The sequence below is a fragment of the Notothenia rossii genome (assembly GCF_949606895.1).
Source record: "Notothenia rossii genome assembly, chromosome: 11".
Taxonomy (NCBI): Eukaryota; Metazoa; Chordata; class Actinopteri; order Perciformes; family Nototheniidae; genus Notothenia; species Notothenia rossii.
Window position 1 is genome coordinate 20,666,687 of NC_136910.1, and position 15,510 is coordinate 20,682,196.

A 15,510-nucleotide genomic window follows, 5' to 3' on the forward strand; every position below is an offset into this window, starting at 1 on the left:
TCTTCCTCAAGAGCGAAATCCAACGTCTGGGAGGCTTTTGGTGTCATCCTAGATGGAGAAGATAAACAACATCCCAGGCTTTTTGAGCCAAATATGCAACTGCGTGTGTTAATAATTGCACGTTATCACTGCTTATATATATGCGGGTTCGGGTCGGGTTGCGGATCTTGTGCCGACGGGTCGGGTCGGGTTGGGGAAATAATTGGCAATATGTGCGGGTAGCCGGGCGGGTTCGGTATTGCATGTCACGGGTGCGGGGCGGGAGCGCGTCTTGAAAATCAGACCCGTGCAGGACTCTGCCAGATAGAAGACACCGACGAGAAACCAAGGTGCATTATTAGCCACCCAGGCTTTAGAGAAGGCTGTCTCAGTGTTTGGACACTGAAAATAGCGTATCTTCAATACAAACAACAACACAGAGCAGTTGATGGCCCACTACACCAGTAAGTAAATATTGATTGACCCAACTGCCTATTGCAGCTTTGCTTTCATATAATACTTTTAGTCGCTATATGGTACACTTTTAAAGATACCATTAAACTCTTTCAAGCAGTCAAAAACAGCTTGGCTTTTATTTTTTCTGTGTATGCAAGTTCAATGTATGCTTGGGAAAAGAAACAACTACACATGTGAGGAAATATATAAGAGGTCTATGATTCTGTCAAGCAGTCATGTACAACCTCATATTTATTTTGTACAAGTAAAATACAAATATCATGTTATAAGCCAATTTGTAACCATTATAGTACTACATAACATTTTATTTTTCTCCAAATATATTTATAATCTGTATACTTTTTTTTCATTAGGAAGTATCGATATAAAGCTTATCAACAGTTTGTACGTTGGTGCTGGGGTGTACTCGGCCCAAAAATCCGAGTCCCGCTGCCTGCATATGCTGTAACCGAGATACGGAAGACTTACCCTGAACCGGGAGGCCGCTATCAGGGATTTCCAGCCTGTCCTCCTACAAAAAACGACCAAATAGGTCGATTGTTTAAGCAGTGTTGATCACGATATTACGACCCATAGCCACGTAGCTTTCCCATTATTCATTTCTAGCAGCAGTTTATTACAACCTTTTGTCACGTTTTGTCACGATCGTAATCCCGTGAACTTTAACCTTGCGCATCAATAAAAGTGCGACGAGCCAAGAAGATGAAGATGAAGAAGAAGATGAAGAAGAAGAAGGATTGTTAAAGAGCGTCAGAGCTTTACAAGTGGTAAATCTGATTTCTGTATTTCATTTGATTTGTTTACGCTTTTAATTAATCCTGTCGTTTTTCTACTAAGCATGTTTAACCAAGATATTTCAGTTTTACGTTTTAGGGCTGGCCCGTGGCATAGGCAGTATAGGCGAATGCATGTTGTTAGCAATAGCATGGCTGTAAAGGTTAGCGCTTAGCGCTTAGCTTATATGCGCTAACGGATATGTATTGCAATATAAGAAGGTTCGTCTACAACAAGTTGTAGGGAGAGTTTTCTCCTTCGCACAAAAGGAGCTAAAATCTTGCCTAAAAACAAAACCCTTGGTAGCACGTGACATAACACATAACAATGGCAAAAGTATGTATATTCAGCTAACCAGACCAGGACATGATATGAACGTAAACAATGCGAAAGGAAATGGCACTTTAATAATAATAATAATAATAGTTGACATTTACATGGCGCTTTTTATAATGCACACACTTTTTCTTTCTTCGAAATGTCACCTAACATGTTGCATTAATGATAGTTAGGGTAAGTTCAACACTTGAATATCATCAGGTCATAGTTGTTTTACTACTTTAAACATTCGCTAATTCAACTTAAGTTTTGTGAAAGCATCACATCTAGTTAAAAAGAGAAATATATTTCCCTGTAATTACTGATTTACCTGGGACTTGATTGATTTTGGTGCCTGTAGTTTTATTTTGGCGAATGCTTATTTATGAAGCAACAATTAAATTACATGGTAGCACAGCTAATCTGAGTTCATCTGTTTGGTTTTTTTCAGGTCATCTATCAATTCAATTATATGAAGTAGCCTATTATCATAAAAAAATCAACGGTTCTTTTCAGAGCCATATTCCTCTTCCTACTCTCTTTCACCCCTCTCGTTTTCTTGTCTTTTGTTTTGTTTTTCTCCCTCCCTGTATGTCAGTTCATCCTTTGTTTGTTGTTGCCCTTTTTATCCTCACTTAAAAATGGCATCCAAGCAACTGAATGAATGGCTAGAGATAGGGAATGCCCTCGCAGATGAGTTGGCAAATAAGGCAAGTACAACATTATCCAAAAATGTATTATAACATTTACTCAAATGATAACAGACACACACATTACAAAGATGTGTGTGCAACAATTAAGGGAAATATATAATCTCTTTTATATATTTATATATTAAGATACCAAAGAAACCAAAGAAACTGAAGATACAGAAGATACCAAAGAAAATAACGCAAGGATCAAATGTTTCCTGGAGGAAGAGGGACCTGGATGGGAACATTATAGCCCAACATTGGAATAAGAATCGATCTGGTCTGTAAAATATAATCTATTTCTAGTGTTTCATTAAGTTTTAATGTCGTTGGTTGGTCCTCAATAATGTTTCCCATAAATTCGTACTTTGTTTTATGCAGTTAAACCTTCCAGCTCTCAGAAGTCCCCAGAGGTCGAGGAGACACATGAGATTCCTCTACAGGTCCCAAGTCTTGGTATGCACAATGAATTCTTAAATTATCCTTCAACTTGAAATGTAGGTAATTGTTTGTAGTATGTAATAGCTTTGTTCATGATACATTGTAAAGTGAAAAGCCATGTATGGAATATCTTTTTTAAATTAAACTAAATTCCATGATTTGTTTTATATTTTGTTATTTTAGATCAACATCTTCAGACACTGAGAAACCTGTTGGGTTCTCTCACTGTCCCTGCATCATCAGAAGAAACACCCACTGCATCAACATGGACCCAAAGACAGTTGAAACGTGAACAAAAATTCAGAGCTGCAATGCCAGAGCTCCTTAATTTGAAATTGGCTGCAGAGATTGTCACTACACGTTCCTGTCTCCAATGCAAAACTGCTGATGCTGTGGTCCGGTGCTTGGACTGTGTTCCACCAGGAACTCCCTTTCTTTGTCCGGCATGTGACCCTATTATCCATGGTAAACATGTCTTCCATGACAGGGAAGCCATGTTTGATGGGTTTTACAGACCTATTCCTCCCACATCCTTAGTGGTTGTGGATGAAAGTGGCCAATATGGACTCTGTGAACAAGGTGGGTTCAAATAAGGTATTACATATTCCCTTACCATGGTTTCCTAATGTGCACTACATATACAGCGGCATCATTTTCACCATGTCGGAAGTTTGCTTTAACAGTTAAAATGTCTCAATTTGTATTGACTACATTTCCTAACATGTCCTAACATGCATATGAATCTCTGAAATTGTCTTTGCTGCAGTGTGTCTGCTTCCAATTCCTCCGCCATCCCAAATCTGCTTCTGTGGTCCAAGCCAAGATTTCACCATCATCCCAGGAAAGCAGACCGTGTTGGTGACTATCAATGGTTTGTTGCCACCAGAAGACGATCAAGCAGAAATACAGGATTACTATTATACTTTTGTCCTACATTGCATAGATAGCTGTCAAATTGCACATTTATATTTTTTCTCAGGTCCATACAACGTTCGTCTGCCTTCTGTGTGCTGCCCAATTTGTTCCGCCAAATGGTCCCCGAGCATAGGTGACTTGCTGGGATACAAATACTGGCCAGCAACCGACAGCTGCAAAATTATTTTTAACTTTGATGTGTTCACATCATTCGAGCAAATGAAATTGGCCAGCCCAGCATTATCCCAGCAAGTATTTATAAAAATGCTTGAACATCGATCGTTTTCCACAGGAAGGGTAAGAATAAAATGTGGTTTTCAAGATTTTTGAATACCAAACTTTTAATTAACCAAATGAATACCATTCTTTTTTCCAGACAGGCAGAATCTGTAGCGATATCTTCCACAGAGTCTTTCGGGAGTTTGCCTTCTGTAATTACAGACAAGAAGATCTATGCCTGGTGGAGCCCTTTAAATGCCCAGCATGCACACCTGACATGCTGGCTATTGCTGTAGATGGCAATAGAAAGCATTATCGCTTCAAGAAGTCCAGAGGGTCAGTGAAATCATATTCTCATTTTAGTTGTTGTTTTATTGACTAAGCTGAATGTCTTTGCTGAAATGTCTAACTTTCCCCAACTCTGCAATTTCTTTTTCCAAAGTTTGTAGACCATCAGAAAACAATAGTTGGTTTGAAATTACACATAATTATATAAATCCAATTCATAAAAATTATTATATATGACGCCTGTAAAGTTAACTCAACTTTAAAATGTTAAATGGTTGACGTTAGTTGGATATGTTGGAGCTAAGAACCAGTTTTGGATATAATCGCTTCATGAAAAATGTATTAAATTGCCCAGGAACCTTTTTCTATGCCTTCCTCTGCCCTATTCCATGCCCATCAATATAAGGATTTTATTTTTACCTTTTTACAAGAAGTCAGTAAACTTTTCACTAATGTTAAATAATGGTGGCAAAAGACTTTACACAGAATTACAGATCAAATTCACAAAGACCTTTTCCACATTTATGAAAATGTTATGGCAAAAGCAAATTGGCCACATTAAATAGAGGACACAATCAAACTTATGTATGTATGATAATGTTGCTTACAATGTCTTTCTCGAATTTCGCAGGACAGATGAACCGTCTCTATTTGATGGACTGTTCATTGCCCAGGACAGTAAAGTGTCTGCCTTTGTCGACAAAATCAGGAGCCAGATGACGATTGTAAGAATCTATTCAATCCCTTAACCCTTTATTTATTTTTCTTAGCACAGGGTTAAATGTAACAGATTGTGTCTATTTCAGAAAAGTGGTCGTGATGTTTGTGGACCGGCAACATTCACAGCTTGCAGAGAAACCTCACACAAGTCCAGGGCCAAGGTGGATGAGGAAGGACTGCAAATAGCTGTGTGCAGACATGGCATCTTACTACAAGGCCTAAATCACTACCGTGGTGAAATATATGCCTACCCAATGTTCCTGCAGAAGGAGCTGGCTGAAGTTGCGAATGCAACATTCTTTTGTATGGATGTTGCCTGCAGGTAGTTATAACTATTGCAAAATTGGAAGTGTTTGTGGGAAACGTGTTATCTATTTAATTCTTGCACATCCAGTAGATGTAAAGCAAAAAAAACATTCATTTGGATAAATGCTGATGTTGGTTACAAGGATTGTACTGGTAATTTTAAGGACCTGGTTTATCTTTTTACTATTATGCCATCATGCAACTGGAAAAGCTAATTGATTTTGTCATTACAGGTACTGGCCTTATTTGGAGAAGATGGCAGCAAAGTTGCCTGAGCTCCAACCACTTACAGAGATGAAACCTTTTCTCTCTGTAATGCACGCCAAGGCCCACACAGGCAAATGCGAGGTACAGTATGCAAGTTAAACATTTGTGTCACTAGATTCAAATGTTTTAGAAATTGTAGTGCACATAAGAATATCATGTAGTATATTCTATTCAAGCCTGTGGAATAATTGTAATAGTTACAAATGTTGACAAAATTGTTACAAAACAGACTGTCACAAGGATAGGCTTCCAAAACCCATTATGTTTATTTTAGTAAATATATCCGCACTGTAGAAATAATGAATGAATAGAGCTTCAAATAACTGCAGTTGTGACATTGTAGTTCAAAGCATAATTCAATATCAGAACATTTTAACTTTCTGAAATTGCTCCTGACACTGATGATAACTAAAGATGTACAGTACAAGAAATTATAATATTGAACTAAATAGCTAGATCTCATTGTTTATGATTCTGAGCAGGTGAAGTGGGGTGGCAGAAGCCAGGAAGGTGCTGGAAATACTGTCGGCGAGGAAGTGGAACAGGTTAACAGCTTCCTCTCAAGGGCAGCTCTGACAACAAAATACATGACCAAATCAGGTTGGTAGAGGAAAACAAATAGTTTTAAGTAGTGCCACATTGTAAAGCTCATATGAATTTTCATGTTTTTGTGTTTACAGCTAGAGCAGATATGATAACCGTGCTGGCTATGCAATGGAACCACAGGAAGGTGGAGAATCTCCACAAGACACTCTCAAAGAGATTTGTCAAAGTAAGACGTCCATGCTGCATTTCAAAATGTATATTAAGACTATCCGAGTTTGTTGTTGTAGTAATTTAACACCATCCTTAGCTACATGTTGTTGAATTGAATGTATTCTGCAATCATTTCATTATGATGGTGCTGCCATGACACACTGTTCTGCCAAGAGAGTCTCTGTTCTGTTTGTTTTTAATAAAGCACTATAGGTTGATTCATCTGAATTTCTGGATAATAATAATAATAATAATAATAATAATAATAATAATAATAATAATGTTAATCCTGCTTGATCTTGAAAAAAAAGGGAAACTAAGGTGATACTTGCCAACCTTGAAGAGAAGGTGTTTAGCATTTCATGTTGTTGTCTGGTCAGTTAATGTGCATAAAGGAATTCAGTAAAAAACAACCTTCTCAACCAACTGGAACGCATATTCACTTTTTCCTTTTAAACATTCTAACCAGACTACACAGAGAGCACAAACTGAAGTGGACAATCTTGAGAGTCTCAAGCAAGAGCTGAACATCTCCCTGGAGGACACGGAGCAGTGGGTGTTGGAGGTCAAGCAATGGGCAGCCACTGGTATGTTATATGATCACTGTGGTATAGATTTGGTTCCATATTTCCAAACATTTGGCTTCATGTTTTATGATTACACCTTGTTGTTTCTGTTTTCAAGAGAAACTTGGAGCCCAGAGTAGCCAAGAGGAGCTCCAGAGAGAAATAGATGAAATTATTTATTCCCTCCGAAGAAAGAAACACGACCTCTATCGACAAAATGGTATTTATTATTACGTTATCTAGAAACAATATTTGTTTCTTGTTGTTGTTGTTTGTATTATTAATATTAGTTTATTTGTATTTTGTTTTACTTTACAGACAGCAACCAAACAAGGCAACGCAAACGGAGAAGACTGACAGAGCTCAAGAAGAAACTCAGAGAGAGGATACTGCAGTACAACACCATTGATGCCTGTTCAGAGAAAATTGACACAGAAGCAGCATGCGGTCTGTCTGAGGATGTCATTCTGCCCTGGGAGGCGCAAGGAGATGGTAAGAAACAACTTGTTTTTGTTTGCCCTAGATATTCCATAAATTCAGTTGAAGTACTAGAATACAATCACCAATGTAACACAGAGCTATCAACATAGGTGTCACAAATCATCATGATCACAACAAATCATTTTAAAATAATTATATTGAAAGGTCTGTATGATGTTGCCCTATCAAGTCTTAATAGTCTAGTCTCACTGGGACAGGCATATCTATGGAAACAGTAAAACCCTTCCTGACCACCCTGAACTGCATACTAATGTTGAATCTCAAGACATACTGAATGTAATTCTGCCAACATAGACAGAATTGAAAAAATTCAGCAAGCGGCGAGGTTGAATTTTTTTTTACCAGATTTTAAGGTTTTGGTCAATTTAATTAAAAAAGATTGAATACAAACTGATATTATTTGTTTTATTAGCCTTACCATTGTGGTTGTTATATTTTGTGTTTTTTCCATTATAGTGGTGAACCTGCGCACAAAGAGGTGACTTTTTGACCAGGTTATGCTGGTCAGGCGTATGGAAGAGGAGAAAGTCATCATTGTGAAGGAGATGACCCAGCATTGTCAAAATCTGAGGCAGGCACTGGACAAACTGGACCGCCTCCTTCATCAGACAAAAGACGACATCAGAAACCAAAGTATGTTCCACAAATACCGATTTATAACATTTGCCACTGCCCCCCTCCCAGTGTCAAATGTCTATCACTGAATAGCATCTGTAATGATTGCATTTTTTCTGAATCACAAATCTTTTTAGCTAATATACAGCCTCGGAGTTAAACATTCAAATTGCTTATATGGAACCAACATCAATGCTAACTAAAAGTTGCCTTACATAGACTGTCATTTTGTCTTTTTATTTTAGTTTCTCCAAGCGATATAACAGAAGAGGGATACAGGGGACTGCACTGCTGTATTTTACACCATCAATATCTTCTGGAGCAGAAACTGAGCAGAGTCACCAGCACCTACAGCTGTATTGGCTCGGACTCGTCTTTTCTCATGATGGAGGAAGACATTGAAGACGGTAATGAGGACGACAAACAGGACGGTGATGAGGACGGTGGTGAGGACAACGAACAAGACGGTGATGAGGACGGTGATGAGGACAACGAACAAGACGGTGATGAGGACGGTGATGAGGACAACGAACAAGACGGTGATGAGGACGGTGATGAGGAAAACTAACAGGACGGTGATAAGGACAACAAACAGGACAACGAACAGGACTTAACAAGTCTATTGTGTTGTATGCATGTCAACATATTAAAACGAGTATTACGATTGAATGGCTTGTTTATTACCTTTTTTTTTATATGATCCTGCTTTGCATTTACTATGTCTGGTATTCAAGTAAATGCCATTAGCAGTTATCAGTCACCTTCAGATCCGAGTTACCTCGAGGGCCAGAGGTTCCCCACCCCTGGTATAAGGTTTTGGTGATCACCCTTATTATCATCATGTCATTTAATCATGATCTGTTTAATTAGCCAATGCTTACATCCAAAGAATGTGTCTAGACTTTACTCCTACAGACACACACTAACAATACAAATTGAGCTAAGTAATACACTCACGAGCCACTTAATTAGGTACACCTTGCTAGGATGGGTTGGACCCCCATCTGCTTTCAGAACTGCGTTAAGTCTTCATGGCATAGATTAAACAAGGTACTGGAAGCATTCCTCAGAGATTTCACTCAATATTGACCTGATCGCATCACACAGTTGCTGCAGATTTGTCGGCTGCACATCCATGACGCAAATCTCTCGTTCACCATATCCCAATGGTGCACTGTAGGATTTGGATCTGATGACTGTGGACTGTGACATTTGAGTAAAATTCATTGTCATGTTCAAGAAACCAGTTGGAGAATATTTGAGCTTTGTGACACGGTGAGTTATCCTGCTGGAAGTAGCCATCAGAAGATTGGTACACTGTTGTCATAAAGGCATGGACATGGTCAGCACAACCCGGTATCACGGCAAGACGTGAACATGTGACGATTTACCATGATGGGAGACGTGAAGCTGTCACGATTTCGTCCCTTCAAACGTGACAATTACACAGTATTGTTAACGTGGCCCAACCAGTGGAGATATACCCGGAAATGCCAAGCAAATGCTACCCCGACGGTCGGTTGTTATTATTATCAATATTAATTTAATAATGATTTCATTTGTAATAGTCACACTCAATTTCGCCAATTTTCTGTTGCCCCAGCTGGTCGGCACCTCTTATAGCAGATACAAAGGCTATATTCATTTATTAAATCGATGTGTGTGGATGTGGAATTAACGGACGTGACGTTGCACGATTGCGTTACCAGGCAACAGCTTCGGTTCATGTTAATTTATAAACTCTTCAACTCGAACCGTAGTTATATTTTAAAACATTTTAGAAAGCCTCATGAAATATTTTAATGTACATTTTAATTTAAATGTGAAGGAATGTGTGTATAACAAAATACATCCGTCAAAAACAATACCGGAAACAGACGTAGGCAAGATCCTCGGTTATGGCTAGAAAGGATCCTTCTATTGTAAATATGACGTCACGTTCTCGTTGTAACTCTCGTTGTAATCGGAGCGGCTCGGAAACACATCTACAGTAGTAACATGATGCAACATACACATTAATGCAGCAGCAATATTAATAGAGATACATCAGACATAATAGTAAAACACTGCAAGGGAACATTTTATTGCACCAGGAGCTATCTTGGGACTTTTACTGCGACAACGTTGACTTGCCTGTGAATAAAAAATAAACCATAGTGTTGGTGATCTACAGTGTTGTCATTCTTCTTTGAACACCAGCAAGACCGCTTTTCAACGATCACACTCCCTGTCATTGACATAATTAATAGATAGTTTAGCTTCTCACCATCATTTGCTGTGGCCAACTGATGTTAACGATCCTAACTGAAAGGCTGCCTGCCAAACGTAAACATTCAGCCATGTGACATTCAGCCGAACTCTCGCGAGAGTTTTACACAAGAAGGATCCTTTCTAGCCATAACCAAGATCCTCAGCTCGGTGATTCATGGTTTAGCCGCAATGCACGTCGGGAAATGGTGTTTATGCGATGTGAAATCCGAAAACATTTAAAAAAAAAAAAATAATACTTTATTCCGAGTTTGCTTGCTTTTCTCTTTGGAGCTAATCACATAACGGCATTGTAATACATGGTTCGGCTGCATTACATATTACATATCTGCCGTAGTTATCTATTTATAGAGCCCTGATGAGAAGACTTCTATACAAACAGGAAGAACTGCCGCCAAAACTGAAAACGTGACGTGGATCACAAATATATCAGCCATTTAACAACATCTTAGATTTATTTTCACACAATATGTCTCCTTGCAATATCAACAGTAATTCGGCTGACTTTTATATTGGATCCAATTGGTAGATAGGCAGTATTTACACCATAACGGTGCACAGCTGATAAACGGGCACCTAGTGGTTAAAGCATGTTATTGAATTTTATTATTATTATTAACTAACAGAATAAGAGACCTGACAGGTGATGGTCAGACGTTGACCTGGCTGCACAGTCACAGAAGCTGGCTGTGTCAACTGTTCACACTTCACACCTGTACAAATACAAAAAGAAGTTATATGACAGATTATCCTGTTAAACAGCAGTATAATAAGTGTTGACTCACTTCCAGCTGCCAGCAGCAGCAGCAGCAGCAGAGAGAACATGATGATGATGACTCTCATTTCATTTAATTTCAAACCTTTATTTATACAGGTGTATCCCATTGAGATCATTCATTTCTTTTTCAAGGGAGACCTGCTCAAGTAGGTTCCACACGAAACATAAAAACATAAACAGAACAACAAAAGGACATCATACAGCACCATTTACATAACTATCCACATAAACAGGTACCAATAGCTTCCGATTGAGTAGCATCCAACCGAGCTTTAAAAACATTTAGTGGCACCAGATTGCTCAGTTTCCATTTAATTTGCAGACTATTCCAAGACAGAGGAGCTGCGCATCTAAAAGCTGTCTTCCCTAAGACAGTCCTAGCAGTTGGCACATTTAATAAAACCACAGCATTCGATCTCAGGCAGTAGCCACTTACAATTTTCCGTGAGATCAGGGAGCAGATATAAGATGGAAGTTTCCCTAACATGGCTTTGTATATAAAAATGTACCAGTGACTGAGCCTCCGTACAGTTAGTGAAAGCAAACCAGCCCTTGCATACAGGGTACAGTGATGGGTTAATGCTTTACAGTTTGTCACAAATCTCAGTGCACTGTGATACGCAGCATCTAACTTGACCAGGCAATTGGCAGGTGCATTCATATAGATCAAATCACCATAGTCCAGCACAGGTCAAAAGGTCACAGTGACTAGCCTTTTCCTGGCCTCAAGCAGAGAAACAGGACTTGTTCCTGTAGAAGAAACCTAGCCTAACCCTCAGCTTTTTAAGCAGGTTATTGACATGAAGTTTAGAAATGTGAGACAATCATCAAGCCAGATACCAAGGACTCTGAGAAGACGTGAGCTCCTGATCCCCTTTAATCTCCACTGACAGTCTCTTGTGAAGGCCTTATAACTGTATCACAATGGATATTACTGAGTTTGCATAGAACCAAACGTGTTCACGTGTGAATGTGAACATTAATAGAATATCACCTCCCATCTTCAGAGCAATCTGACTATTATAACATTAGCGTTAAGAAAGCTTAATTAAATATCTGCCACAACATAAGTAACTGGATCAAAGTAACAGTACAGTCCGCGGCATCACATCATAATGTATCATATATCTCCTTATCTGAGTCAGCTGAGCCGTATCTGGCCGTGCAACACTTACAGTGTCACATACTGTATGCAGAAGTATTATTTTAAGCAACACATTACGAAACACTCGAGTCAAATGTAATTAAAGTCAGATCGTGTCTTAGACGGGGCATATCATAAACCTGTTAATGTACGCATTCAAACACTTTTTCTTTTACCAGCTGTGTTCACCTTGCAGGTGCAGCTATGTGGCTTTTATCCTGGATAAAGTGTTTGAGTCATGGATGTTTAAAGTCTTCATATTTGTCTAATTATATAGTTGACTTTTCATTCAGGAAGTATACGCGCTGCGCTGTCAGTACGCTTCTCCATGTTTGTGATTGGTCGAATGCTCCAAATACTACCCCTTTTATGTGAACGCGCACCTAACTAGATAGGCACGGCTGGCTTGAGCGATCCACTTGATAACCCGTGTCGTAGTGCCGTTTAGCGAGAGGGCGTATGTTTTGGATTAGGCCAACCGGCTAACTCAAACATATCCAGGTTAGGTTGAACCAGTTTCGTGGTATACCCCCCAGGTCTTGTCCTGACTGAGCACAGGCACCTGTAGCCTTGGCTACTGTGCTCTCAGTGTTTTGTCTCCCTGTTCCTGCCTATTGGCGTCAGCTGATAGAGGTGTTGGTTTTATCTTGTTATGCACAATGTTGATTCTTCTCTCAGAACTAGCTAAATATGGGTCTGGGGTAGAGATCTTCAGAATTGTTTTGGCATCTTTTGTGTCAATTCGTGGCACACAACATGTCTTGTGAATAAACCATCAGTTTGCCATCAAAGTTCCTGCTCTCCTCGTGTCTCTCTGACTCCTGTTTCCATTGCTTCAGAAGTTTCCATCGCATATGAAAGATTTTCACATGTTTGTAAATTATTTTGGTTTCAGTGTGTGTGTTTCACATGGGTGAACAGTATATTTATATGTTATGGAATGAAATACAATGTCAGATTAGGGGAAAGTTAGGGGAGTGCATGTTAATGTGTCTGGAGGTGGCGTGTTCCAAAAGTGTTTGGGTTTGTCTGCCGTGTGTGGGCTGCGTTCCATTTCAAATTGCCGCCTGTACAATGTATGCACCAGTCTGTGATATGCCGATGTGCAGGCCCGCCCCTCCATACACGCCGATCACACAGACTGCGTCTGCCTCTCGCCCTCATCTTGTGGAGGGAGCCTCATCTGATGCGCAAATGCGGCGCAATTGAGCGCGCCACAGTTTCTGCTGCGAGGCTCCACTAGCTGTAATCGGCTTGGTGTGTCCAGGGTTTACACACCACCCCCCCGTCGACGCTCGCGAGGGCCTCATCACATCACAGCCCTGCCGATGTGATATAATGTATAGGACCTTTTTCCTCATGGGTGTCATTCACAACAGACCAATCATGACAGTTTTAGAGAATGAGTTTGTATGGATACACTTAAAACATATTTGTATTTGTCTTGGCTTCAGCTCACTGATAACATAAGAACACAAATAGGCACAACACTTACATAGATGTTTTTTTATATGTATTTTATTACTCCAAAATAGAAAAAAAAAAGTCAGCCATATTTAACTGGAAAAGTTTTCCTTTGGCTCCCAGGAATTGTTCCACTTCGCCCCACTGTAAAACAGAAACAGTCAATCAATCAATCAATGTTTATTTATATAGCCCAATATCACAAATGTTACATTTGTCTCAATGGACTTCACAGTTTGTACAGAATATCAGTATGACAATACTGACACAGCAAAAAGTATTACTTTTTGGAATATGTAGTTCTACAGTATGTTGACAATGCTATTTCAAATGAGAAGATATACTAAGTCACTCAAAAATATCATGATGAAAGTGCAGTATAATGTATATATTTATATATAACACGTACATCATATATAATACAAGGTACATTTTTTATTTCAAAGTCAATGTTTCATTTGACCAATTCTTTGAATTTGCTGTCTTATCAATGCCCAAACATACAGCACTAAACTTAGACAACTGCCTGCAAGACTGCACACAGAAATAATACTACTTATTACTACTAACTATACTTATAGTATAATTGTTAAGAACAAATGTAACAAGTCAGTAATTACAAAAGAGATCAAATACCATCCAGCCTCACATATCAATTGATGACATGGCTCCCCACCCCCATGTGATCAACTAAATTCAATTTACTGCTGAGGAACCCAAAATGTTTAAGTTAGTGATCTCAGGGTTGATGAAGTTGGTTGGTAAGACTACTTTGTGGCCCCTGTTCTGCCAGACCCATCAGCTACACTGAAGGAAACTTCAGATTAGATACATACCATCCAGAGCAAGACTGCCACTGCACCAACACCTCGGTATGGCCCTGAGTAAAGAAACACAGATTTTAGGTAAACTTCATTTTTTTCAAATGTCATACATGTAAATACAAAAAGTCCAGTGAAATCAAATGATAATTTGAAATAATAGTAGGTACGATTAACTCAAACATATGAAGGACTGTAACATAGTCAATAGCATTTTCCCCATCAGTTTAATATTTTGGAATACTATTATTATTTTAAAAAATATTTGTACTGCCAAGAATAGGAATTCACCTACAAAGGATTACAAGAAAAAATGTAATATACAAATAAATGGCTGGACATGATGCATTAATGCGACATGAAGCATTACACAAGTACCTCAACCTTAAATTAATAATAAATTATTGTTACTGTAATTTCAATATTTACATTAGCAGTCATGCTTAAGACTGAAACACTCCTTTTAAACAAAGTATACGAAAATCCAATAAGATAAGACTTGGTTCCACGGAAACATTATTGTCATTGTTCATTTATTTAAAAATATTTTCTAAACAAACCTCCCTGATTCGTTCCCTCAGTAGTTTTTTGTAGGGGAAAGTGTCTGACCCTTGATGAATGGGACATTCTGCAAGGAATTAAAAGATGGTAATAAGTTGAAGTTCAGCAATAACCTCCTAAACATTGCCTAACATCACATTGTGCTCAATTAAACTGTTCAAAATGGCACTGAGACTTTTGATACTGCAAAGTCTTAAACAAAACAAAAGGTGGTGTATTCTAATTGTACCGATGATTGTTTTCTCTCTCTTTAACTAATTCAATGTGCAAAATCAAACACAGTTTCAGTCGATGTAAATAAGATAATTACTAATTAACCCGCACATACCATTAATTGCCACTTTATTCCTCGTTGGTCTTCTTTTCTGTGAGGAAGACACTGAGGAGAGAGCAGGAGTCAGCCCGGAGGAGAGAGCAGGAGTCAGCCCGGAGGAGAGAGCAGGAGTCAGCCCGGAGGAGAGGGCAGGAGTCAGGCCGGAGGAGAGAGCAGGAGTCAGCCCGGAGGAGAGAGCAGGAGTCAGCCCGGAGGAGAGAGCAGGAGTCAGGCCGGAGGAGAGAGCACGAGTCAGGCCGGAGGAGAGAGCAGGAGTCAGCCCGGAGGAGAGAGCAGGAGTCAGGCCGGAGGAGAGAGCAGGAGTCA

General features: G+C 39.1%; 1 protein-coding gene and 1 long non-coding RNA gene across 2 annotated transcripts; one reads left to right on the forward strand and one right to left on the reverse strand.

Moving 5' to 3' along the window:
• Window positions 1–2,408: 2,408 nt before the first annotated feature.
• Window positions 2,409–8,504, forward strand: LOC307024235 (uncharacterized protein). Its single transcript, XM_079658191.1, has 16 exons — window positions 2,409–2,520; window positions 2,622–2,696; window positions 2,865–3,260; window positions 3,448–3,552; window positions 3,661–3,893; window positions 3,973–4,151; window positions 4,735–4,828; window positions 4,910–5,145; window positions 5,363–5,477; window positions 5,879–5,996; window positions 6,077–6,168; window positions 6,622–6,739; window positions 6,837–6,938; window positions 7,037–7,210; window positions 7,676–7,852; window positions 8,080–8,504. The coding sequence occupies exons 3-15, from the start codon at window positions 2,993–2,995 to the stop codon at window positions 7,699–7,701; spliced, it is 1,860 nt and encodes a 619-aa protein (XP_079514317.1). The 5' UTR covers window positions 2,409–2,520; window positions 2,622–2,696; window positions 2,865–2,992; the 3' UTR covers window positions 7,702–7,852; window positions 8,080–8,504.
• Window positions 8,505–13,311: 4,807 nt separating this feature from the next.
• Window positions 13,312–15,357, reverse strand: LOC307025064. The gene is made up of 4 exons (XR_013804052.1): window positions 15,199–15,357; window positions 14,870–14,937; window positions 14,325–14,368; window positions 13,312–13,632 (listed from the first exon to the last, which is right to left on the reverse strand). It is a non-coding gene; the product is annotated as an uncharacterized lncRNA (long non-coding RNA).
• Between the last annotated feature and the right edge of the window lie 153 nt (window positions 15,358–15,510).